The 27,195-nt window shown below is 34.2% G+C and overlaps 3 protein-coding genes across 3 annotated transcripts; 2 read left to right on the plus strand and 1 right to left on the minus strand.

Annotated features, from left to right (window-relative positions):
- Nucleotides 1-493: 493 nt before the first annotated feature.
- LOC123721804 (peroxisomal multifunctional enzyme type 2-like) lies at nucleotides 494-8,512 on the plus strand. Its single transcript, XM_045681651.1, has 8 exons — nucleotides 494-650; nucleotides 1,048-1,223; nucleotides 5,018-5,144; nucleotides 6,002-6,185; nucleotides 6,624-6,746; nucleotides 7,333-7,490; nucleotides 7,739-7,945; nucleotides 8,269-8,512. The coding sequence occupies exons 1-8, from the start codon at nucleotides 494-496 to the stop codon at nucleotides 8,481-8,483; spliced, it is 1,347 nt and encodes a 448-aa protein (XP_045537607.1). The 3' UTR covers nucleotides 8,484-8,512.
- Nucleotides 8,513-9,563: 1,051 nt separating this feature from the next.
- On the minus strand, nucleotides 9,564-10,634 carry LOC106711178. Its single transcript, XM_014503421.2, has 2 exons — nucleotides 10,395-10,634; nucleotides 9,564-10,062 (listed from the first exon to the last, which is right to left on the minus strand). The coding sequence occupies exons 1-2, from the start codon at nucleotides 10,588-10,590 to the stop codon at nucleotides 9,890-9,892; spliced, it is 369 nt and encodes a 122-aa protein (XP_014358907.2). The 5' UTR covers nucleotides 10,591-10,634; the 3' UTR covers nucleotides 9,564-9,889.
- A 2,481-nt stretch (nucleotides 10,635-13,115) lies between these two features.
- LOC106711162 (growth arrest-specific protein 1) lies at nucleotides 13,116-26,734 on the plus strand. Its single transcript, XM_014503402.2, has 3 exons — nucleotides 13,116-13,358; nucleotides 22,255-22,488; nucleotides 25,414-26,734. The coding sequence occupies exons 2-3, from the start codon at nucleotides 22,258-22,260 to the stop codon at nucleotides 25,879-25,881; spliced, it is 699 nt and encodes a 232-aa protein (XP_014358888.2). The 5' UTR covers nucleotides 13,116-13,358; nucleotides 22,255-22,257; the 3' UTR covers nucleotides 25,882-26,734.
- The last annotated feature ends 461 nt before the right edge of the window (nucleotides 26,735-27,195 follow it).

A 27,195-nucleotide genomic window follows, 5' to 3' on the forward strand; every position in this document is an offset into this window, starting at 1 on the left:
GTCACAAACCTGCACATCTGAAGAATTCAACTCATTAATAAAATCACCAACACATAAACTAAAGATTCTAACACAGAATATAAAGAGTATATTGTGCAATTTTAACGGTTTCCTATTACTTCTTTCCAGAATAGCAATAAGTCCTGGCACCATTATTTTATTAGAATGCTGGCTTAACAATTTATGTATCCCTTAAATAAAGGGGTACAATACTAGTAGTCTAGAATTTTTTTAAAAAAACTAAAACGATGGCATAATGATATATATACTAAAAACTATTTACACTGTGATTCCTCTGAACATAAACTTTCAGATGCTACCTGTATTATAACAAATAAAAAAATGGTATTATCCTAAAGTCCATTAACAGATCGCAATCATTTCATAATGTAATACCATTCCTTAAATCATTAGAAGAACTATTAATCTCATCTAAGAATTATATAAAAAAAAAAACATCGTAATAACAGGTGATATGAACATAATGTTCAAAATGCTCTCACCGACCACGATACCATATTCCTTCCTAGTCATGGATACTAACCAAACAAAACCCTTTTTCACTATCACTGTTACCAAGACTAATTACAAAGAAGTTTCTGAAACAATCAAAGCATCAGACCTCTCAAAAATATTTATTACTGCTGATTGTAACTTGGCCACAAACTATCTTTTAGATAATATATCTAAACCAATTACCAGACACTAAAAAAAACTCTGGATCTTGACAGGACTATTAAGGTGCATGAAAAATAGAGATCGAATGCATATGAAATTACGAAATCAACCTGTTAATGTTATTTTTATTGAGACATATAAACGTTATAGAAATCACTGTAAAACCCTTCTTAGAAAAGCAAAAGCCAATTATGAAATAGAACGTCTGAGGGAAGCTAGTAAAGCGAAAAATATGAAAATAACGTGGCGAATCATAAACGAAATTACACATTTTAAAACAATTCCCAAGGTATCACAAGATCTTCTAGAAAATAACCAACTATAAAAAAAAAGCAGTCAACGATGTGAATAGTTATTTTGTTAATATAGGTAAAGCTCTCGCAGAAAATATTGCTCCCGACACTGATATAAGTAATAGTCTACAGCCAACTAATACAATACTAAATTCCGTGATCCTAACAGATGCCGATATACCTGAAATTCTGAACACCATTAACGCGTTAAAAATCGATAGCTCCATGGGCTGGGACAATATTCCCTCCGCTGTACTACGCCAAAATAGTTACTTACTTGCACCAGTCATAACACACATTGTTAATCTTTCCCTACAGTCAAGAGTCTTTCCTAAATCTCTTAAACATGGCAAAAAAATACCTATGCACAAAAGTGATGATAAAATGATTGTTGGTAACTACAGGCCCAATTCCATATTAACATATTTATCGAAGGTTTTTGAAAAGATAATTAACAATAGATTGGTCAGTTATCTAGAACACAACAACATGTTCTCTAAAAATCCATTTGGCTTCCGAAGAAATAGGTCGACTTCAAATGCTGTACTAACATTAACAGAATATGTCGCCAAAAACTATCAGAAAAAAGAGTATTGCTCTATTTCTAAATCTTGCAAAGGCCTTTGACACTGTGCCAATACCGCTACTTTTAAACAAGTTAGAAGGTCTTAAAAACAAGGAATCAAAAATGTTCAACTTAACCTTTTCAAAGACTACCTCTCGGATAGGACACAGAGCATAAAGATAGGACCTCATATAAGTGACTCCTTAACTGTTAGCTGTGGTGTTCCGCAGGACAGTATACTAGGGCCTACCCTCTTTCTAGTTTATATAAACGAGCTTTGCAACCTCCCAGTCGATCGCGGTATCATTATCACTTATGCTGATGATACAGTTTTAGTTGTCCAAGGAGACACCTGGCCTGAGACTTTTGCATCAGCCCAGGGAGCGTTTAACAACATCTCAATGTGGCTCAGAAATAATAGATTAACATTAAATATAGAAAAACAAAGCATGTAACATTTTCCATTGAGAACCCGCAGAATTTCGAGTCCCTCTTTCTACTTGCACACACCTCATCTACCTGCCAAAACAGGTTCCCGAATATCATGTGTAAATGCCAGACCATACAAAAATGTTACCTCAATTAGATATCTTAGCGTAATCAATTAACTCAGGGAATCAGAAAATTAACTGCAGTTTTCAAAACATCAGGGTTTGTGCATATAAAAGACATCATTAAAATGTTATATTACTCCCTATGTCAGTCTGTGCTAAGTTATTGTATTTCGTCTTGGGGAGGTTCAAATAAAATAAACCTTTTTCCACTCGAGAGAGCCCAACGCGGTATACTAAAATGCAGCACAAACCGCCCATACAGATATCCAACAGCTAACCTGTACAGGGAATGTAAAGTTCTTACAGTAAGGCAACTATATATACCGGCTCTTATCCTTCATCATCACTCATCAATTACATACAATCACGAGCTAATCTTCATTCAACGCTCCGCACATAATATATGTGAAGTGCCAAGAGTTCATACTACGTTTTCCGGAAAATTTTCATACTTCTTAAGCCCAATCTTACCTCTTTCAAATGCAAATGATATTATTTCATATTATACTCATTGATTTAATTGTATAGAACCTTTTAATCCTTGATACAAATTATATATAATACACTCTTAATTTTAATAGGAAGATCCTCCGCGTCGCAGTTTTTCATTTTTTTCTCAGTCCAATAGAAAATAATTCATTCCTCATCATTAATTGGTCGTACAGAAATTTTTTTTTTTTTAAGAATTTTGTAGGAAATTTAATGCTCTACAAAAAAGGTATCTTATGTTTTTTCCGTAAACCTCACCATTTCACTAATATTGAAGATTTAAGATTGATTATTTTAAGTCAAATGTCACTTTTGTTTATGAATTTTATAACTCGACAAGAAATGGCTATTATTGAATGCGCAATTGAAATTTTTGTAGCAAATTAACTGCTCTATAAAAATGGTATCTTATGTTTTGGCGATTAAATTAAGCGTTCAAAAGATATTCATCATCAAACTTTCATGTATACCGATTTTAAGAGTTTTTGATCAAATAATCGAAAAATTTCAATTTAATCTATCAGTTTTGAGAAATAAATCATATCATATCTCAATACGTCATATCTAAATGTATTAAATCCCTGGAATCATGTCTCAATCTCTCTTATTTACATCAAAGTTCAGTCTCAGTCAAATTTAAAGTCATTCGTTTCCTACGGTCCAGCGAGCATCATTGCTCACTCAATCAATATCCAGCGTACATCATTGTTCGCTCAATCATTATCCAGCGAACATTCATTGTTCGCTCAATCATTATCCAGCGTACATCATTGTTCGCTCAATCATTATCCAGCGAACGTTCATTGTTCGCTCAATCGGTATCCCAAAAACATGATATTTCTCCACTGTTTAATCGTTCGAAGCGAGTAATTTCAATAGACATAAATACAAAAAAATAAAAAGTAAGTAAATGATTCACACACAAATAAAGTTTCATACATAATAAAATAGAAACCTCTATTATTTATTTCCCTGTTGGGGGGTCTCGCTTGTATAACTATGAAATCATTACCCATATTCAATTTCCAAATATCCCGTAAAACGTTTAAAATTCTAAAGAATTCAAAATAGGTAGCATAAATATAAATAAAGAAAAGTGAAAATACGAGTTAAAATCACATTCGATACTTACAAATCAATAAGACATTAAATAAATATTTTTTTATAATGACGTAAATAATGATCTCAATAAAAAGTCTTTGTAACACTAGCTTTTACCCGCGACTCCGTCCGCGCGGAATAAAAAAGAGAAAACGGGGTAAAAATTATCCTATGTCCTATTCCTGGTTCTAAGCTACCTGCCCACCAATTTTCAGTCAAATCGATTCAGCCGTTCTCGAGTTATAAATAGTGTAACTAACACAACTTTCTTTTATATATATACTAGCTTTTACCCGCGACTCCGTCCGCGAAGAATTAAAAAAAAAAGAAAGAAAACGGGGTAAAAATTATCCTATATCCTATTCCTGGTTCAGTCAAATCGGTTCAGCCGTTCTTGAGTTATAAATGGTGTAATTAACACGACTTTCTTATAAATATATAGATAGATAGAAGATATGCATAATTTGTATTTTTGGAAAATATTCGTGATCAAATGCAGTATGACAGTGTCATATTTGTGCAGTATCGAAAGTAAAATAAAATAATAAAAAAAAAAAAAAAAAATTAACAAGCGTTATAGCTACTTTGTACTTTAAAGTAATTTTTTTTTTTTTTTAATGTAAATTAGTATTTAAAATTCTGAGGGCGTTCATACCTGGATTTTTATATCCCACTTCTGAAATGTCAAGAAAAACTCCAATTCATTGCACAGTGAATACTTTTATTCCATTTTCAACATTTCTAACGGTCAATTCTACTAGACGACTGTCTTTCCACTAGACGACTTATCACATCGACGGATATCCAACGACTGGCCGAGCTCCTGACTCAATAATCAAACGCTGTTTCAACCCCACCACTCTCAATCCATTCGCCGGAAGTTGTCACAAAAGAGTGGCGGGGTCGAGCAGTGCTGCCATCTAAGAAAACTAAAACTACCTTTTATAAAATTATTACAAAAATAATTCCTGGATGTCAAATACTAGCCCTCTTTTGAAATTAGACTTGACAATTTAGGGTATTTTGAGGAAGAAAAAATACTATCTATATGTATGTCTACTGTATCCATTCTATGTAGGTAACTACTAAATGAATCAAGAGTATAGTCTCGAATGGGCACAGACTATGGTTTATCTTAGTAATATTATAAATGCGAATGTTCAAATGTATGGATAGATGGATGTTTGTTTGAAGGTATCTCCACAACGGCTGCATGGATCTCGCTAAAATTTGGCATAGCTGTAGAACATAGTCTGGAAGCACACATAGGCTATTTTTTTTTCCAACAAAGCGTTATCTTTGACAAAACAGTAACAGTTTGATTACTATTGTTTCAGATCCTTCACGGAGAACAATATATAGAGTTTGTGAGCGACTTCCCCGGCACCGAGGGCGAATTCACGATACGTAACTACGTGGTAGATATCCTGGACAAGGGATCCAGTGCGGTGGCCATTGTTAACAGTCAGTATTATTTATAAATATTTCACATTTACATTACCAACAGTGGTAGAAGCCAGCAACAACATCAGTAGCACGAATTGTCCGGCTCGCTCAGTGAAATACCACGACCACACAGAAGACAGACGTCAAGTGGAAGTAATTCCGCGTTTCGTCTTATGAGTGTGTGTGCTGGAGGACTAATTTTAGTCCTCTTACCCTTCCTACCCCTTTTCTTATAAGGACAGGATGGAAAGAGGAGCTGGATTTAATGGAGGAGGAGATGCATAAGAAGGTTAAATATTCTCTTTATGTGCGTCTTCTCCTTTGTCGATTGAGGGTAGGTAACGCATCTGCAATTGCGAGTGTCTATGGACAGCAGTCGTTTCGCCATTTCATGTGACCGCTTGCTCGTTTCCCATCTTGTAAAAATCTAATCAATGTTACAAATAAATGTCACAAACTTCGAATTTCAACGAAGTTAAGTAATTCAAAGATATCTGTGTAATAATTACCTTATGTCATTTTTCATTAAAAATAGTGAAGTATTTTTTTTTTCACTGAGGTTGAGTTTGTGTTCTTTTTCTTGTGTAAAAGTTTAACTAAACATAAAATAGAATTGGCGTGTCTTTATGTAATATAAAAAATAAAAAAAAAAACATATTTCGTGTACGTGATGCTTTATAATAATAATAATAAAAACTATATAAAAATTATATTTTAAAATGTTTGTATCTTTCTATTGGTCTGTCTGTCCGTCGGATGGGCAAATGTGTGTGGGCATACCTTTTTATTTATTTTTTTAATTCTGCGCTGACGAAGTCGCGGGGGACTGTTAATTTAAACATATATGTTTAACAATATTTTCATATTTTCCTTAGGTGAGATATACCAGAACAAGAGTTTGGTATTTCGTACTCAGCAGCACGTGTTCGTGCTGGGTCAGGGTGGTTTCGGTGGACCTCGCAACAGCAGCAAGGCGGTGAATGTTGCCGCTGCGCCCAAACGAGCGCCTGATGCTGTCGTTGAGCAGAAGACCAGCGAAGACCAAGCGGCACTCTACAGGTTAATATTACATATTATAAATGCGAATGTTTAGATGGATGGATGGATGTTTGTTTGAAGGTATCTCCGGAACGGCTTAACGGATCTCGATGATTTAGCATATATGTAGATCATAGTCTGGAAGAACACATTTACTACTTAGTATGTTTCTTTAATTCCATATAATTTTTAATCTATAAATATCAAAATTGAAAGGTCTGTATTCAATATCGAATAAAAAAATTATATACATGAAGTGTCTGTCTGTGTACTTTTGAGTACTACACCAATACAAAAAAAATGGGACCCAACTGCAAGCACTTCCTTTCGATTAAAGTAATTATTATCAAAATCGGACCACCAAGGACGGAGTTTCGCGATAACACACATAGAAAAAAAAATACAGTCGAATTGATAACCTCCTTCTTTTTGAAGTCGGCTAAAAATATTTCTTTTCAGATTGTCCGGTGATCTGAACCCGTTACACATTGACCCCAACGTAGCGACAGCTGCTGGTCATCAGAAGCCAATCCTCCACGGCCTGGCTTCACTCGGATTTTCCGTAAGACATGTTCTAGCCAAGTAAGTGTATTGATAATCATTTATTTTTACTTTATGACCCTGTCAATAATTCACTTGTGAAATATGCGGACCGTAGACCTAATTTTAGTCTTCTTTCCCTTCCCATCCTTTCCTTATAAGGAAAGCTTGGGAACGGGAAATGGATTTGATGGAGGAGGGGATGCATAAGAAGGCGCAATATTTTCTTTCTGTGCGTCTCCTCCTCCGTCGATACAAGGTAGGTAGGCAACGCATCTGCAATTTCGGGCGTCTATGGGCAGCGGTTGCTTCGCCATTTCGGCGAATTCAGGTGGCTGCTTGCCTTTCATATAATTAACAAATTACTAGGTCAGCACAATCATACATGCGATTGAAAAATAAAAATGAGTAGGTTGCGACTATGCATTTCACGTACAGTCAGGGCCCTTCGCTGTGCTCCAATTACAGAATAATTGCCAAGTTCCAAGCAACGAGATAAAATCCAGAACAATTGTTAATGTTTAACATTTTCAGTACTACTATTATATTTAAGTAAACTTCAAGAACAAGTATAGTGGCAGTTAATGTGTTGGAATAAAACCTACATATTGTTTTTAATTCTGTGTAGATATGGCGGTAATGATGCATCTTTGGTGAAGGCTGTGAAGGCGCGTTTCGCCAAGCCAGTGCTGCCGGGACAAACTCTCGCCACTGAGATGTGGGTGGAGGGTACACGGGTACATTTCCAGACCAAGACGAAGGAAACCGGCAATATTGTTATTTCAGGTCAATTTTAAATTTCATGGCATTTCGAATAGTGATACACTTTCTCAAAAACAAATACATTAAATACCATAAGGTACCTGTTTTTATGTTAAAAATTTATGTAATTTTTTTAGTTTTCATTATTGTGACTTTTCCTCACTACTTGAAATTACTAAACTAACTAACTACTATATAACAGAATTTTGAAATATAGCAAAAAAAAAAACTTTAATTCTAACACAAATATTGATATAATTTATTTTATACAGGTGCTTTCGTTGATCTTAAGAAAGTTGTCAAGAGTGGTACCGCAGCATCTTCTGCACCAAGTCAGCAATCATCATCATCCTTAAAGAGTGATGGACTGTTTGCAAAGATTGATGAACAAGTCAAAGCCAATCCGTCACTGGCTAAATCTATTGGAGCTGTCTATCTCTACAATATTACTGAGAACGGAAAGACAGTCAAGCAATGGAGTGAGTATTCAAATTAATATTTATAAAAATTAATCAACCAGTCTTTCATACAATTATGGTCTTCTCGCAGACATTTCCTGATAAGAAAAGGTAGGAAAAAGAAATTTATTTGGCAGAGGATGTATAGAACAAGGAAAAGTTTACCCTTTTTTGAAAATCAACAACATTTCTGTCTATTAAAGATAATCTGCAACCTTTTGTCTTATTGCAGTTATCTCAGGGCAGTAGGCATATCGTAATTTTACTTATAACTGGTGACCTTTAATTTAAATAAGCCAAATTTTTATTGTAAATTAACTAATTAAATTGTTTCTTTCATTAAGCCTTGGACCTCAAGACCGGGTCAGTTCATGAAGGTGCACCGAAAAGTGGTAAACCGGATACAACTATGACATTATCGGATGAAGACCTCATAGCCTTAGCATCCGGTAGTCTCAACCCACAAACTGCATTTTTGAAAGGCAAGCTGAAGATTGCCGGGAATATGATGCTCGCTCAGAAACTCCAACCTCTTTTAAAATCCGGATCCAAACTATAAATATATATATGGGTTGTTACTTCCAATATTTGTATTCAAAATGTAACAATTTAAGGTAAATGGATTATGTTATTTCGGTTATTATATAGGTATATTGGTGTGGTATCACTAAAATATAAAATGCATGTAAAACTCGTAACATATTTTGTTGGCAAGGCCAAATAAATAAAACAATATTACGTCAGACGAAATTAGAATATAGACATTATAAAGTCTACAAAATGAATAAATCATGAATATGCACAGGCACGGAAATCCGCAGTGTTCCGCTTACAGAAAAACATTCCTTGCAACAATACAAACTCGGCCTTTTCTTACAAATAAAAAATTAGGTAGCAGTGAGTTACGCAAACGACGAGATAATAATAAAAAGCAATCAGCCATGTAACAATGATTAGACTTTTTTAGTATAGACACATTTAAAAGCTGCATCAAACAAAACGTTGAAACAACTAGCTTTAAAAGTGGAACACCGCCAAGTTTCCCTATTGTACTTTACAATTTTGTGACTTATAGTTTTACAAACTGTTGTAGTTTGCAATAAGTTGATGTTGAATTTGATTTTCATTCATATAATTTCAATTTCAATGTCTATTGTATGGTGCATGTGATAAAGTCAAGCCGTTTTACATTTTATTTATTAATTAATAATTTTGTTGGTTATTCGAAATTTATATTGCAAATATATTTTATTTTGTTTTTAATAATGATGTTACAAATATATTTGATTTTATAAACACTTTATATTTAGAGAAAATTGATGTTGCTAGATTTTTATGAGTTAACATGCAAGAAGTTTACTGTTCACGGTAACATATATTTGTTACAATGAGTTTGTACTTTTTGTACATTCACATAAAACCGTAACTAAATCATTATTTAAATATTTCTTTTAAAATTATGGACATATACAGATTATGTGATTTATGTGAATGTATACACAGTCCGAACTTTAAATTACAAATAAATCGATAGCTCCTACGTAGACTATGCTGCAATTTAACCCCTGTTTTATATTTTTTTTAAAAAACTTTATAGATACGGTGTAAATTTAAATGTAACATCGGAAAGAATTGTAGATGTTGTCTAATATATGTTTGAGACAGCATAATTAATTGTATTGATGTTTAAAGTTTTGTCTTGCAAAATTTGCATTTGAAACATACTATAGTATATGTAGGAGCCATCATTATATTTTTTATACTTCATTCCAGATTATATTTGTAGAGGTTGGGGAAAAATAGACTGTTTTATAAATATAATGTTTTTTCATTTGATCATCTCCCTGTCCTTATAACAATCATGTAGGTTCCGCGAACCAATTTTTCATTCTCCAGATCAACCTATCTTCTCTCACTTTAGTCATCTTAACATCTTAATCCACCTTTTTTAATCATGTAACCTTTTTATTTGATTGTTGGTAATATTTTTCCTTGTAGTAATAATTGTGCTTCTTGTACTTCAGTCTCCCAAGTCATTTTCATTTGAGGCTGCATGCTCAGGTCTATAAATTTAGTGGCCTGAACTTCTGGAAGACCTTTAGTGTTTACTGCCACACCTATTATGCAACAATATGTACCTGCAGATAGAAATATATAAATTACTAGTTTTTACCCGCGACTCCGTCCGTGCGGAATAAAAAATAGAAAACGGATTAAAAATTATTCTATGTCCTTTTCCTGGTTCTAAGCTACCTGCCCACCAATTTTCAGTCAAATCGAATCAGCCATTCTTGAGTTATAAATAGTGTAACTAACACGACTTTCTTTTATATATATAGATAGAGATAAGCACTGCTGACTGAAAATACTGACGGACACATGCATCAGTGATGTGATGAGATCGACGATGTATGAGTCCCATGTTTCTAAGTCGTAATGTTCTTAAACTGGTTTGCTACATTTTACTTACCTTTGCATAAACTCTTGGTATCCACGACCCCATCAGCTGATTCCAATTTTGTTATTTTCACTTTTCCAAAGTTATCTGAGATTATTAATATGTTATTTCCTACAACTTGTTCAATTGTTCCTTGCAGCCACACGTCCAGAGGTATTGGTTTATCAATTAAATCCTTACTTAAATATTTTATGGGATTTACAGCCATAGTGTTTTACATTAAATATATTAAGTATAAAGTGCAATAGAATAAATAGGTAAACAAATCTCGAACTTTTGACAGTAAGCAAAGTGGAAACGGAACCATGAACGGTTTTAAAAACAGTTTCGTTCGTAAATTCTTTCCCTTGCCTTGACAATTTCACAGCTGTCATCGTACCGATAAATTTTATTACATGGTAGACATTTTTTTTATATTTTTTTTAGCGGTAAGTAAAAATCAAATAGTAACATCGTTTGATAGAAATGAATTCACTTTTAGAATATTTAGAGACCGACAAAGCTATCTGCGCCCCCTGTCAACTGTCAATGTCTTAAAAATTATTCCACGATTCAACAAGGTTCAGACAAAGCTCTATAAAGCTATAAATTGGATTTTGGCAAAGTAAAAAAGGACCGCCGTTATAAAAGAAATTGATTGATCAACAAGGATCTTTTGTCAGTCGGAAAACTCATCTTGACTTTTTGACAGCGTCGACCAACGATGTAGCAGCAGTTTAATATTGCCATTTTCATGATTTAGAAATTCCATAAAGATATAACAAAATCTAATGACATAAGTTGCATTTCAGTAACAGTTGCAATATGGATGACTTTCGATAGAAGTCAGGAAATTTTTGCTTACTTGTAACCCTTTTAAGTTATAGACGCCCAATGTCAAAAAACTGCAAGGTCTTTAACGGGTATACCGTAGCCTTGTAACATCCCTATATAACTTATTGTCTTCATCTATGCCTAAGTAGGTTTTACATTTAGATTTTTCACAATCTGCACTACGCACCTGGTCCGATAACCTTGCAATCCTCTAATATGCACAAAACCCATTTTTTGGCATAATTATTTTATTTTTTTAAAATATGAGCATGCAATTATAAAAATGTATACTTTTCCAACGGCTTTTCGATAGATCGAGGTCATTAACGTGCACATTCTTGCTTACAATTCACGGACTTAATAAAGAAATGAATATTACTAACAGACGATGGGACTGCACACAACTTTGAACTAGCTTACACTCAAGGGCTATGCTAGCCGATGGTCTAAGTTAGATCGGCTGCGGTGGTGGCTAGTAGTTGAAAATCTTTTTGTTAATTCCAAAGGGAATGTTTATTCAACATGGGTCTATTTTTTAATGAAATACTGACAAGTAGTTTTTGAGTTATCTCCATGGATTTGTAGGGATTGTAGACATTTAAGTATTTTGTTTGTTATTAAGTTATTATGATCATGTTTTTTATTGTGAGTAGGTACATTATAGAGCTATTAAAGTGAAGCTGAATATATCTCAATATAGCTTTTTTAGTCATTTAGTTAGTTTGTCGTTTAATTAATATAGTAATTTATTTAGCTTTAATCTAAAATACCAGAGTAGTAATTTCAATATAAGCTTTCATTGAGCGTGTTATGCTCAACAAAAGGTTCGTAGTGAAACGCTGGCTTATTCAACTTAAAAAAAAATCCTTCCAACGGTACCATTTTTGGAACGTAATAATCTATAAGACCATAAAACACCGCCTGCCGGCCATGAGCGGTTGCCGTGAGCGAGAGCATGAAATCATTCCGGCTCCCGCGTAACAACTCAATCAACGCAACTTTTAGATAAAGTTTTTTTATTACAATAAGTACTTAAAGTCCGGCCGCGCTCCACAAAAAATATTCGTCGGCCGATATGAGATCTGTATAATTATGTTCTCAGAGTTTGCTACAGAAAAGAAAACATTATAAATAAATCAGGGATATTTAAAAAATTAAAAGAAATCTTGCTAAACAATTGTAAGATTACATGTAGGATCACTTTTTTAAAGTACTAGCTGTCGCCCGCGACTCTGTCCGCGCGGCATTAAAAAAAACTTATTATGTAGCCTATGTGTTCTTTCAGACTATGTTTTACATCTATGCAAATTTCATAGAGATCCCTTAAGGCGTTCTGCAGATACCTTCAAACAAACATCCATCCATCCAAACATTCGCATTTATAATATTATTAAGATAGTAGGTAAGTAGGTTAAGAGTTACAATATAAGATGATCACAAGATATGATTCTCAACAGCGAGGTCATTCGTCGCGTCAGAGTTCAACAGGAGTGGATAGAAATAAAAAGACTAGAATTTATATTAAAAAAATCTCTACATTGAAAGGAATATTTGTTACATTCCATTGATTCAGTTATTTCAGAGATATGTAATTTATTACTTGATAAGAATTTCGAAAAGTTCAAAGAAATTTAATCCGTAATATAGTAATTTATTTTGATTTAGATCTCGCGACCCGAGAACAATCTCCATTCGGTACGTCCGGACCGGTTGTTGAACGCTAAAACAAAAACAAAATCACCGACAAGTCTATTACGCGGGGCTCTGATTATGCCAGACTCTACATTGCATCGGTTGGGCGTACGGTCTACAAGAAAAGAAGACATCCGAGCTGTCATCCCAACGAACGAAGAAGTGTGTGTGTTGTGTTGCTCACGGTACACACTACACAACTTAATTTTACTCAATCGTAAGCGCGCGTGCGACCTAAACGCACGTCTTTTATGTGTCGTTTCTCTGTTCCGTAAAACGAGGCAAAATTCAAAACAAAAACATAGTGTAAACTGTAAACAAAAGTTGTTAAGTTACAGTTGTATCGTGATGGTTATTTTTTGCATTGATATAGTGATGATTTAGTGTATTTTATAAGAACTTGTTAATAAAAAATAACTTTCCAATGAACACAACAAGCCATGTGACCACAGCGAGAGCGGACCAGTAAAAGTACGTAGATTTATCTTATTTTAAACTTGTATTCTAATAAAAGTGAAAATAGATGTCGATGTAATTCATAAACTAATAAGTTAAGTTTACGTGTAGAGTTAGGGGTAACTTAATTGTTACTTAAGTAGGTAATAATTAAAGTTAGTATTATCTTATTGCTTGTCAAAATAAGGTAAATATACATAACTAGCAGACTAAATAAAACTTAATTAGTAGCCTATGTGTTCTACCAGACTATGTTCTATATATACATAAGTCAAATTTCATCGTGAGCCATGTAGCCGTTCTAGAGATACCTTCTAACAGACAACCAAACATTTGTGTTTACAATATTAGTAAGGTTAGCAAAAACTAATTAATAGTTACTTATTTCAAAGTTTATCACAATCCGTGGAATTTCAATGTAATAAAATATATAAAAGCTATCGTTAACTGTTGTTTTTGACTGCTGTTAAAGACGTATAGGCATCCTTCTCATTTTATTTTAAAAACAACGAAATAACAACATACTTTGCCAAGTAGTTCCGGCAGTGGAAATTCAAGATAAAAAACCGGTATAAGGTTTAATTATAATATTATATTAAATCTTATAGTGCGATAATTTTTTTAAATCGAGTCGACTGCCAATCATAATTCTCCCATCGGTTGGGTAAAACCTCTTATGATTAGAGATGCTATGTTCTCATAGCTTTAATTTAAAATTACAAAACAAAAGGAACAAAAGTAAGAAACATTACTTTATTCATATTTTGAACAGATACCTGTACCAGATCCATTTTTTAATTTTTGTCGATACACTATTCCCTGCGCTTAGCTGATCCGCTGTGAGAAATACAGTGTGTCAAAGCAAAGAACCACTCTTAATAAGATAAGCGATCGTCTTCCAAACTGGTACTAAAATGTCCCATGGACAAGACTGTGAAATACCTTAAACGTTAACTTTTATGATATTAATAGAATTACAAAAGAAAACTTAATTAGTTGCCTTTGTTTTCTTCCAGGCTATGTTCTACATCTATGCCGAATTTCAGCGAGATCCATGCAACCATTCTGGAGATACCTTCTAACAAACGTGCATCCATACATCCAAACATTTGCATTTACAAGAATAAGATTCGGCATTACGCCAAAACACAAAAAAAGCTAGACATCGGCTGAAGTGTTTTTCTAGCCGTTTATTCCAGTTAATATTCTAGACAACTATTGGCGAATGTTGCGAATTCCTATTTCTATTCATAGGATCGTGCATAGAAATGGTTACATTGATTAAGACGGTAACACAGTATTGTGTACGCTTTAACGTGTCCTTAACTGTTGCGAAGACGTGCTTAGAAATAATGAGACTGGCTGTTAACTGTCTGACGTAAATATATCGCCGGCCATTACTTGAGACGTTAAATGCATCTTAAGATTACAATCGCTTAAAATTTCCAATTCTAATGAATAGTTCTAATATGAGTTACATGAAAAAATTATATAACTAATGGAGTTTCTTTCAACGAATGATGAACTAATTGTTACATTGCTATATTGTTCATTTTAACAACCACTTAGATTATCTTCAATAATTATAGTTTAGTCATAAACACACGTTAAAATGTGAAATAATTGATTCACAGTTAAAAGAAAGCTTAAAGTAAATCTATGCACATTGTTAAAGGCACACAAGGCATCTGCGCTCCCTGTGGTGTTGCAGATGTCAATGGGCGTAGGATAACTTTTACATTATGCGACCCACTGCACGTTTGGCTGCTTTTCGTATAAAAAATACTAATACTTTTATTGTGCAAGGAAGGACTAGAGTAGACGGAGATAGTAAAAGAAGTAGAGAAGTCTAGATAAGGTCTTTGGCCAAAACACGCCAGGGGAGAACGAGAGGGCGGCATAGCGCCGCACAATAAAAAAAAGGAAGGTCTAGAAGTTTTGGTGAGTTTTATGGCACGCGTATTCGCAATCTTTCCACCATTCCAGTGGTTGCACGTATTATTCATAAACTGTAGTCATAGACTAAAAATGATTAATAACATCACGCTGCCCATAGTAATGTTGTTATTCTCACTTCGTAAGTACTTCTACTGACGTAGAAACCATAGTTACAGACGTTTATTGAATAACAAACAATTTACAAATAGATAAATTACGTCAACTGCTATTTTTACAAGCGTAAATTATAATGCGTTAAAACGCACCCAAACACTTAACAAAATGTAAGGATATTTAATATACTTGTTACTTATACAAGTTGATATCAAATAGTAGTCAAGACTAAAAAGCTTAAGAGCTGCAAAGATACACGCGTAACACGGATTGAATCAAATCAAGAACTATTTCGATACAGTTACATTAAAATAGATCCACTCGAAACGGTTGTCTTCCTTCGTATTTACTAAGAATTGTAACTCAAATTAGCATAATTTTCCGCTCTGTAATCGTTTTGCGAAACTCAAGTTTCGGTTGTCACAAAAACTTTACAGGGAAAAGTTTCTTTTTGACTTTTTGTCTTTAAAATTTGCAACGGCCCCGATACTATTGTAAGAACTTCAGTTTAACGAAATTATTTAGAGGTTATAAAAATATTTTGTACCGGATCGAAAAATTGGTTGGAATTTATTCAGAATTATGTACATAGTTCTGGATATAAATTCATTTTATTGCAATGGAAAATGTTTTTTAATACGCCTAAAGATTATGAGCGTATTTTATGGGGTGCCATAATAATGGCAATTCCTTTGTTAAATTTTTATGGACAGTTTACGGAGGGTGCCGCCGAAATTCATCGTGATGCCTAAATCCGTGCATGTTTTGATTTCGGTCACGCGTTCGGGATACTGCTTTCCTGTTCAGCACAATTGGCTTTTGAGAAATTAAATACTACCATTATAGTTATGAGTTAATATGTAATAATTATAACAACTTTGTACACTTAGTTACTCTAGAATTAATATTACAATCTGCACTAATACTTATCTATGTTTGCCCGACTGAGAAGTAGCTTAACTGATATGTCTTTCCCGGGTATGTATTTTTATGTATTCCATTCGATGCGTATTTTTCATCGTAGTATAGCGTTGCAGTCAGTCCGGTTTATTGTTTTTACAATTAGTTATTTTTCTTTACTTTTATTTGACCTTATTAGCATTAAAAATTAAAATATCAAATTATAGCTTAGAACTGCACGAATACATCGTAACATTCGGTGAAAAAAAAAACAAATATGTCACGATTTATTGAGAATGTTTGAAAAATGTGTAGCGTTCAAAGTGTGGCTTGCATCTGCGTGCCATGTGCGTCAAAATTTGTCTCCCCAAATCTTTTCTTGATGCATGACCGTTGTTTTTTTGTTGGACTTGAATTATGTGTTTTGAAACCACTTCATATAATGTCATCGGTTTTAAAGGTACAGTAAAAAAAGAAAACCCTTGAATTAGAAGAGTAGAAATTAAGGTCGTATTTACAGAATTATTTCTATGTGTTGAATTGAGATTTGAAGAGTGCTGAAGAGATATTTAGGTGAATGTTTGTGTTTGGGATAATTGATGTAAACTGATAATGATGGCCTAAGGACTGATCGCGATTCTCGATAGCAAAACATCGTAACACGATAAATGTTATTACATTTTAGTAATAAATTATTAAAAACAAATGTAATTTTAAAACCAAGTAATATAAAATTTGCCATTATTATCCAATACCACTGGCCCTAAAACTCAAGGCTGTATTCATAATTACTTTTATCAATTAACGTATGTTGTTAAATAATATACATATATTTTTTCAAAATAAAATTGAAATTAAATTTGACTTGCTCACAGGACAAACGGTATAATATTTTCTTTAAATTACATCGTCACTTCAGCATTAAAAAAAACTCAAACACGCGAAGGAATCCGAGACGTATGGGAAGTTTAAAATTCTTCGCAGTAACCCGCATGAGTTTTTGTTGTTTAAAAATCTCGAAGTGTGGTCAATTGCTCAAGTGAGATACTCTGTACGTGAACTGAATAAAAGATGGTGATGTTGTCACAAAGTCGTATAACGTAAAAATACGTTAAGTAGATTATGACTATTTACACGCTAATTGTATAAACTCGATATGTTTGCTTCATCATCAGATCATCAGATTTTCAAGGATAATATTTTTTTAGATTTACTTTTTACCGATTTTTATGCCGATTTATAAACTAATCTTTTAAAGTATTTTAAACTAATCTTTTCAATCAACTTCGTTTTGTTGAATTCCACGTAGATTACTTGTTGAAGTCTTCGTTTTCTTTACATACTTATCGCGTATACGAGTATAAATAAATTGCAAATACATTACCTTCTAATATTCTTTGAAGATTGTTTAAATTAAAAATTTAAGAGAAACTTTTAATCACAATTAAAGTGGTTATAGAAACTATCGTATGGTTTGTTTAAAAGAATAAGAGTATGAAGACAATTAAATCCGGTGTCCTGTTCCGATGCACTGGTTCTCTGAAGTTAGGCGACATTCCACTGTCACGGCCATCGTATTTATGTCGCTATATTATTACTCAGAAATGCAGAACGGCTTGCAGTAACATTTTATTTACTGCACAGCTTTGTACGAGCACTTAATTAAACTTTTCTTCTATTTTCAAATTTAATTCAGTTTCAATTTAAATTCGAAATGTTATTTTTGTAATGGTGAAAAGTAAAAAATAAACAAAGGAAGTAAAACTCCATTATCGTCACTCTGTCACTCTTATTAAAAAAACTGCAATAACAATATCATTTGAATTAGTTTTTATTTAATCTACTAGCTCTCGCCCGCGAATTTGTCAGCTCAGAAAAAATAGTAGCCTATAATATGCTACATGCATCTACCTTCCCGTCAAAGTCCCGTCAAAATCAACCCAACCGTTTCGGAGATTACCCGTAACAAATGCGGCCTTACGGACAGACAGACAACAATAAAAAAAATGTTTTTTCGCTTTTTCGTTATTGGCAACGCAAATATACACCAAGTGTACGAAATATGCTTTTTTTCAGTAATACATGCAGACAATCCAATTTTATTAATGTGTATAAATGACATGTAAAAAGTTCGTAATAAAATGCTACATTGATAATTATTATTGCCGTAGGTATACTAGGAATAGTTATAGAATAAATAGTATTAAATTTCTTATAGGGAAAGCAGATTACTAGGAAGTATAATCAGTTAAAGAAACGTTGATAGACTCATCATAACGGGTGCACCTGAGCATGTCATTTGCAACTCACATATTCTCACGACTTTATATTTTACTGAGTTAACTGGTTTGATATAGTTCTGTGAATCAGTGATACAATTTGTTTTTTTTTTAATTCAGATTTATAACCTGGCTGTCGCCCGCGACTCCGTCCGCGCGGATAAAAAAATGTAATATCTATGATCTACATTTATGCCAAATTTCATCGAGATCCATTGAGCCGTTATGAAGATACCTTCAGACAAACATCCATCCAAACATTCGCATTTGTAATATTAGTAAGATTTTTCGTTTCTCGTTAGTCATGAAGAACTATCTGTTTTTTTTAATGAAATTAATAAACTTTGGTCTAAATATTATTTGGCGTGTATGGATTTTTACAATGGTAAAAGTTACGTAACATTTCAGTATGTAATTAGGTTGAATATTATCGTGGTGCAAGTAGGCTAGCTCTGGCTTGTAATGGCCGTGTTATCACTGCAGATAACGTTATCATGATCGCTTGTTTTCGTGTAATGAAAGCACCCCGGGCTTGTGCAACACTACTAAATTGTCTGCAAAATATTCATTCATCAATTTTGATATATTGCTGTGATATAATTAATTAGCAATTAAAACTAATTTACTTCGTTTAGTCAGATCAAATAAATTTACATAGAATTAGTGCATAATTTTTATTAGAATTAGTGTATAATGAGGTTATAATTGAATACGTAAAAACCGCTCTTAAAATTTAAATGCAGATTTCTTTACGCCTTACAAAAGTTCTTTATTGTTGTACATCCTTGACACCCAGCTTAGGACTGATATTAAAATCACTAACCTGAACTATTTTTACCTTTATCTTAATTGCTAATAACTTTTTCTTTCATGAGTCTATATTTTCTGTCACGTCTGTCTAGGGTTGTCAGGTCAGGTAATTTAGTAATCACAATTTTTATAGTCACAGACTATAGTTGTGAGTTCTTTTTATCGTTTAATAACAAAACGTAGACGCAATATCTTCAGGCGACCACCGTGTGATACCGTGACCTAATTGAATTAAAGCGAATCACCGGCTGACAGATAACAGACGCCGCCAACCGAAATAACGCTACAGCGTCACGGTTAACAGATAAATGTATCTAGACCTGCTAAAATTATCGTCTTATTATAACAGTAGAGATACTGTACAAATACATACAGGTAACGTATTGTTGTTCTCAATTATTTATGTAAATGCTTCGCCAGTGGTCGCGCACATAAAGGTATTATATTAAAGCATTTTGCAAAATCTCTTGTGACAAAAAAAGATAAAGTTAAGAATGAGTATATCAGAGGAAGTTTGAAAGTAGCGTCAGTTATCGAGAAATTTAGGAGCAGAAGGTTAGCGTGGTTTGGACATGTTATGCAGAGGGATGATAATCATATAAACAAAAAGGTAATGAGATTGAATGTGGATGGCTATAAAGGTAGAGGAAGACCAAAGAAAGTATGAATGGATTGTGTGAAAGAGGATATGCGTAATAAGGGGGTATATTCAGATATGATGGCTGATAGAGATGTATGGAGGAGTAGTACATACTGTGCCGACCCTCCATAGGGATAAGGGCAGGTTGATTTTACTTTAATTTATAAATTGTGATGCAGAAAAATTTAAAAAAGAATAATTTCAGACACAGCTTTTTGCAGGTTTTGACATAAATACTGTCCAGTTAAACGCTATATTAAAAAAAGGCACATTGAAAAGCCGTGCAAAGCAATATATTCTACCCGACACGGACAATATGGTAATTATTTGTACAAGCAATTCTCGCTTAACGACAGGCAATAAGTTAGCTGCGCAGGCGCATGTTTTGTTTGCGCTCCTTGTTAGAGCCGCCAAGGTATCGTTACGTTTCTCCCAAAAGTAGTCGTGCTAATGCAATTTTCTTATTTTATATCTCATAACTCTAGGCCAATAAAATCAGCAGTTTTTGGACCATGCAGTTTGGAATGTTGGTAAAGAGTAGTTTCTGCCACCTAACCTAAGATTTAATTGCCCAATTTTTCTTACGACACTATTGACATGCGTTAACAGCACTAAGCAGGTTTTTTTATGATGGTGGTTTATTTTCCCTGTCGTTTGCGATTCGATAACTAGAGAATTCGCGTAACAAGGACTTATGTACGTTCTACGTTACGCGTATAAGCGTATTTTGTTACGCAAAAAGAAATAAGAACTACATTATTGGAAAAAAAGATGCTTGTTGTCTTTTATCAAGATTATTTATTCCAGTTTAAATTTTTAAGTTTTTCAGTGTATATTTTTTACGCGATGTCGACTATGTTTAAGCAATTACTGACGCTTTTCACACCCATCCGCTAACAGCTCGTCGGGCTGTAAAATTGTCATAGCGATGACTTTCTCGTATTTCAATATAACTCTGTGTTACCATGCCGTCTATGTCTATTTTCAAAGTATTTCATTTTTAACTTATTTATTTTTGTGTCACGATTCCACGATTTGAGTCTTTTAGAACTTTTTTTTCATCTGCTTTAGTTTGTATAGAGCACAGCAAATATTTTAGGAAATAAGTTTGCTCCATACATTTAAGTAAAAAATTACAAAGGGGGAAATTTTGGTTTCTTTCAACAAATTTGATCATAAGCGATAATTCTTGCGTAGGTGATTTATTTAAAAAATCCATTTTATGCTTGTAAGTTTCTTTATCTCGTTCCTATTTTATAATTAGTCCTTTAATTAAAACAATAAGGTCTAATTTAGTTTAACACAGTGTTTTATTGTTATTGTAATGTAGAAGTTGAAGTGCTCGTGCGAGTTGGACATCTTAAGTTGTCACTTGTTTTCTTTTACCATCCGTGACTCTCAGCCGGCCGTCGACCCTTGTCACTCGCCTGTAGGGTTGACAACTTTTACTTACGAACTATTTTTTTAATTTGTATAATCTTGCTTCTGGAAGTATTTCTGTTATATTTTTTGCTCTACCTAATAGGGACCAATATAATCGATGATAATAAAACAATAGTAGAGTTATTGTATGTAATGGGCCTTAAAATTTTTAATGTAATACAAATAAGCATTATGATAAACATATACATAATTAAAATCTACAAAATGTGCATATTTTTTGCACGCAAAGATAACGTATTGTTTGTCTTGCCGTTACATTATAAAAAAAATATTTTTCAAACTAGCTTCCCTATTAGAAGGTGTAAGCTGGTAGCCGATAGCGAGTGGACGTGAGATGATTCTGTTTGTTTACGGAGCGGTCCGGGACTTCCGAGAAGGGGTACAGAGCCCGGATTACCTACTTATCGTGCCCGCGACACAAGCCTATGTGTTTGCATATGAAGCATGTTGTACTTACAATATGTTACTTCATTGCTTATCACTGTAAAGATTTAGATGATCGTAATATTGTACGATTTTAGACGAATTTTGTTCTGATAGGAATAGACAAAAGACTACGAATTGTAGCATATTTAAATGGCTATAGATGTAGCATTATAAATATTATATGTATACTTCAGGAGAGAGTGTTATTTTTGTTAAAAGGGTAGATCTTTTGCCAAATGAACTTTTTGTTATATAGAGTAAATAATTCCTATGTCGTATTCATAGTTTCTGTACTGGGATATAAACGGTATTAGAGACAAAATTTACAACAATTGTGTTATTTTATTGCACTTTGTTCCAGGTGATGTGGGCTGTAGCCACGCTGCTCGCGGTTTACATGCTGCGGGCTACGGCCATCTCTTGTACGGAGGCGCGCACCCGCTGCGCCTACCGTACAGGCTGTGGCTTTGCTCTCAATAACTACATGTACCTGTGCGGTGATGTTCTCTCGGAGCCGACCAGCGTCTGCCCTAAACCATGCGAGCACGCGCTCATCGCTCTCACCACAGCTGAAGAGGGCAAGGAGCTTATGAACGTAAGATTTAAAAACACTATTTGTTAAGAAAAAAATTAAGGAAATCTAACTGACTTTAATATACAAGGGAAGAATACGAATTTACTAGTCCCAATCGAATCAATCGTTTCGGCTGCAGGCGGTCGTAATTGAACTTATTACCTACAAAAATACAAATATACAAACATGCCTTTGACAGATACAGATGCGCGAAAACTTTACCCTTTTGAATCAGATTCGACAAACAAACATAAAAAAGATATAAAAGTTCAATAAGATCATGTTATCAGAGTCAAGGCTCCCACTTGTTGTTAAACATACTGTAATCAATGTGATTTTAAATTCATAAACTCATATTCTCACAAGCTGGTACAATCAAAGGTCACTTGTCACAATAAAATTTCACGACCAGTTGTTTATAGGCGCATCCTTTTCAATTGAGATACAAGTCCAGTTTTATTGGAGCTTTTTTATCAACGTTTACACGTACTAGTGGATACAATGAAGGGTGTCGCGATAAGATGGCGTGTTGCGGTACGCAGACGCTCCGTAATAAAATCTAATTTAGACGTCAGATTTGTCGGACGCGATGCAACGCCATCAAGGGTCTCGGTTGATGACCCCGTAAACTGTCCCTCATACACAATGCACTCGAATTGTGCCCGTATAGTTAATGCGACTAAACTCTTTGATAGTTATAATAAATTGAAACTATTAGGTCGTTCATGCAATGATAAGTTACTACTTTGTAGGCATACGACCCTAAGCTCTCGAGGCACTTGCCTAATAAGAGATTTTCATCCTCGTTGTCTGTAAAAATAATGTTTTGTACGGAAATTCGTGGTGCACTTGTAGTAATCGCAGTTGAATCAACAAAAACAAATGAAAGTATAATACGGTATCGGACCCCCCTTGTAGTTTTGCTGCAGCTGTTTCCAAATGTCGACTACTTATTATATATAAATCGTCTTTACACCTTATACTTACTAGTAAATTGTACGAATGATATTCATTTAAAGTAGAAAAACCAGTAATCATTTTACACCTCCTCTTACCTACCTATAAACTTAATACGTGCTTGCAATGGATGACGTTGATTTCGGTAACCGTTTTTCTACAAAGCAGTACATTAATTTTTTATTATTTGGTATGAAACACAACATATAGCCAATTTAATTCTAAATAATTACTTTTGTTAAAGTTGTTAAAAAGATGTAAAACATGTATTAACTAAATATATTATGTTAATATAGTAATTTTGACGTTCTTACTGTGAAGGAAAACATCGTGATGCATCCTGCACATATCTGAGAAGAAATTCATTTTGTTGAAGTCAACTAACCCTCACTGGGCCAGCGTGTTTGACCATGACCTAGTCACCCCTAAGCTAGGGTAGGCTCCGAGCTCCTCGGTGGGGATGTATAGTGAACTAATGATGATGATGATGATGAGTAAATTTGTACTCCGCTCCTTACGTAACACGTATCTGTATACTGTGACAGATTGTGATTGTGTGAACAGAAAGTAATAGTTATACAAAAATATCCTTATGGATAATGAAATAGATCCTTAAATAGCAACATTAGCGCTAATTTATTCAATCAAGCATTGTAATGACACAATTTTTTAGATAATTCGTTTTGGGAGTGGTCAATTGTCTAATTATGCCGTTGTAAAGGTGTGATTATTGTGGTCGAGTCCACGGTCGGCCGGTCGGTGTCTCGGTGTAACGAAAGGCCCGTAATTCAGCCTTGAGGTTTGACGTCTTGATCGGGACCCACCGCAGCGCTCGCCCGAGCAGGTGTCGCGGTTTCCACAAAAAATACGTAAGAGACAAGCTCTGAACGCTCTGCCCTCTTTATTTTCTTATCGAATGAGACCTAGATATTATACCAGTCTACAGTAAATTGCCTTTTAAAACTGCTCTGTCTTGTAAAGATTTTGCTAAATTTATTTTAATACTATACTTTAGTTGTTATTTTGTAATGTACAAGTAAATCTTCAGCTACGAATCACTCAAAATATCATTAACATTACCTACCAAAGATAGAAAGACTTTATAATAGTTGCCAAAAATAGTTGATACGTTAAATATGTACGAGTATTACAATTATTACCGAAAGTGAATTAAAATCGTACATTTCTGAATCACTTATCAATTGTATTATTTACCGATGGTTTCTGAGACCAAATTCTCTGTATAAAACAATATATTTAAAACGGATAGATTCTGGTGTTGGAACCCACGATGAGTAATCTAGAACTGTTCGAATTGACGCATATAAAATTTGTGAACTTAATTCCAGAGATAGTATTCTAACGTGATTTTATTATACATAATTTGTTTTGATAGCGGCCGGAATGTTTCTGGAGCAGTAAAATAGTTTTACGAACAAGCCACGCCACGCTCGCACCAGATTTATAGTTTTTCCCCCAAAAAGTTTATAATATTATAGGATATAAAACATCATACTAAAGTTGTGTATGTGTTAGAAGGATTCAACATAATTTTTTTTAAAGCATACCCATACGCATGAACATAAATATTCAGAATATATGACATGCAATAAAAAATGCATTTGTGGAGTAATGGCTATTTAACGTATTTCGCGTCAGCTCTATGTTGTTATTAGATCTGTATATTTATTTATCTTATAGCCATGGTAGTTATAAAATAGTTCAATTGCATTTCTTTAGTTTTACTGTACATAATATAGAGGTGTTTTTACCACAAGGATGATCAGATTTAAGAGATTACTCTGCAGAAATGCACATGGAAACATTTCAAAGCCCATCAACAACGTTTTGCTAGATCCTAATCTGTATTTATAGATATTGCCAACTAAAGTAAAATGGCAAGTTAAATTATCTAACCTTATTAAAGTACTGTTTATCGAATTCGATAATCGTATCTATAGATAAAATAACCATTTTTGTTTGTTGCAGTGTCAATGTGAGGATGAATATTGCGAGGAAGCGAAGCAGAGGATCGAAGTGTGCCGGTCACAGGTGGTAAAGGGCGCAGCCAATGCGACATCATCCTGCCGACTGTCGCAGATGATCTGCCTCGCCGATGCTCAGTGCTCCACTGCACTCAGCTACTACCGTCAACTCTGCCGCTCCATGTACCGCGGCAGAAAGTGCTCCAACCGATGCCTCAATTCCATTAAAATACTAAAAAAGCAGGAAAAAGCGGCAGCACTAACCGAATGCAGATGCGACGGCGATGAGGACTTCGATTGCCCCAGAATGCAGAGCAATCTCGCCAGATTATGTTTTCACAAACACCAAAAGAACCACACTAATACACACAAGAAAGCACCACACGAAACAAACACATCAACAGCTAGTTCTATACAATTCTCGACCTTCTTAGCGCTTATTTGTTTGTTCTATTGTTTAAATAACACGTGACCGATTCTAACTAGGTCTACCTCAGTTTAGTTTATAAAGACAATCCATCAAAGTACAACGTATTTTGTAAAAAATGTATAGATCAGTATTGTAAGTTAATTTATGCGTAGTTATTATTTTTAAGCGAGGAACAACAAGGGCGTGTAAATGGATTTGAGTGTGCGAGTTGTGTGTGTTTGAGAGGCAAAGTTTTTATTTACGAATCGACAATATTCTATTTTATTCATGAAGTTTAAAGAGGTAAGTCAATCAAAAGTTTAATAATGAAATAAATTGGACATTAATATTTCTGACTATGCAATAGATACTACACAATGGGTTCTGTTACGTTTGGCACCACACTTAAATTAAACATGGAAAGTATCAAAACTATAGCCCAAATCGATTTCTAGTGATAATGGAGTAATCTGTCAGTATGTCCATAATTAGGTCAGTTTTTAAAACATTCGTACCGCGTTATGACCTCTCTAGTCCAAGTAATACGGTTTGTGATGGCGATAATGGGGACTCTACGCCATGCGCGTGGCGACACGTGGGCGAAAATGTATATATGTCTAAATGCGTGCGCGTTAATACAGATATCGAGATAGAGCGGTGCTGCAGCCGCCCACGGGCCCACGGGCGCGCTATAAATATGGCCGCGCTGGTGGTCCGGTGACAAATGTTGGATTGGATGCCTGACGTTACGGCGCCGAGCTTATTAATTCATCTAGTGTCCGCCGAAAATCTCAAAGTGAGTTTCCACTGTCTAAACAGATGTATTAAAACATCATGCCATCCTTATCTTGCTCTTTAAAAACTTAGTATAAGATCATGTTTTAACACAAGTTGTTTAAGCTGTGGGTAAACCCTTTGCTATATCGACCCGTGCGTAGTTTGATTGTTTTGCTAATGTACTTTGATGCACAATATTTTGCCAAATTTAAAAAGCTAATAATAATAAAATTTATACGTTTGACGACAAAGTCTGTATAAATCTACTTTAAAAAATACATTAGTTTTTTAAACAAAATCAAATTACTGATTTGTGATTTCTATGTTGTTTTTCTTTTATCGATCTTACACTCCTGATGGAACACAAAATTAAAAACCGACTGACGGAACACTTAAGTCGGTCTGTAGTTAAGGAAGTGTCTGTTCCCGTGGCTAATTCCGGTGAGCGCGACACTAATCGTTGCTCAGATCTTGGACGCGGTTCGGACGCGCGCGCGGGATTCCGCTGTCACTCTTGTCATTTTTTATCTTTTTATAACATCCTTTTTGGAAACGCTCTTGTTTTCCGGCCACTCATTAGCGCGACCATTTTTCTCTACT

Source organism: Papilio machaon, chromosome 16, assembly GCF_912999745.1.
Source record: "Papilio machaon chromosome 16, ilPapMach1.1, whole genome shotgun sequence".
NCBI classification, from domain to species: Eukaryota; Metazoa; Arthropoda; class Insecta; order Lepidoptera; family Papilionidae; genus Papilio; species Papilio machaon.

Excerpts from the sequence above, each read along its gene's own strand:
- LOC123721804 (XM_045681651.1), top strand. The coding sequence starts at position 494 with ATGCTCTCACCGACCACGATACCATATTCCTTCCTAGTCATGGATACT. Across the intron at positions 6,186-6,623 it reads GACCAAGCGGCACTCTACAG|ATTGTCCGGTGATCTGAACC; the intron begins GTTAATATTACA and ends ATTTCTTTTCAG. Across the intron at positions 7,491-7,738 it reads CGGCAATATTGTTATTTCAG|GTGCTTTCGTTGATCTTAAG; the intron begins GTCAATTTTAAA and ends TATTTTATACAG.
- LOC106711162 (XM_014503402.2), top strand. The coding sequence starts at position 22,258 with ATGTGGGCTGTAGCCACGCTGCTCGCGGTTTACATGCTGCGGGCTACG. Across the intron at positions 22,489-25,413 it reads AGGGCAAGGAGCTTATGAAC|TGTCAATGTGAGGATGAATA; the intron begins GTAAGATTTAAA and ends TGTTTGTTGCAG.
- LOC106711178 (XM_014503421.2), bottom strand. The coding sequence starts at position 10,590 with ATGGCTGTAAATCCCATAAAATATTTAAGTAAGGATTTAATTGATAAA. Across the intron at positions 10,063-10,394 it reads TACCAAGAGTTTATGCAAAG|GTACATATTGTTGCATAATA; the intron begins GTAAGTAAAATG and ends TTCTATCTGCAG.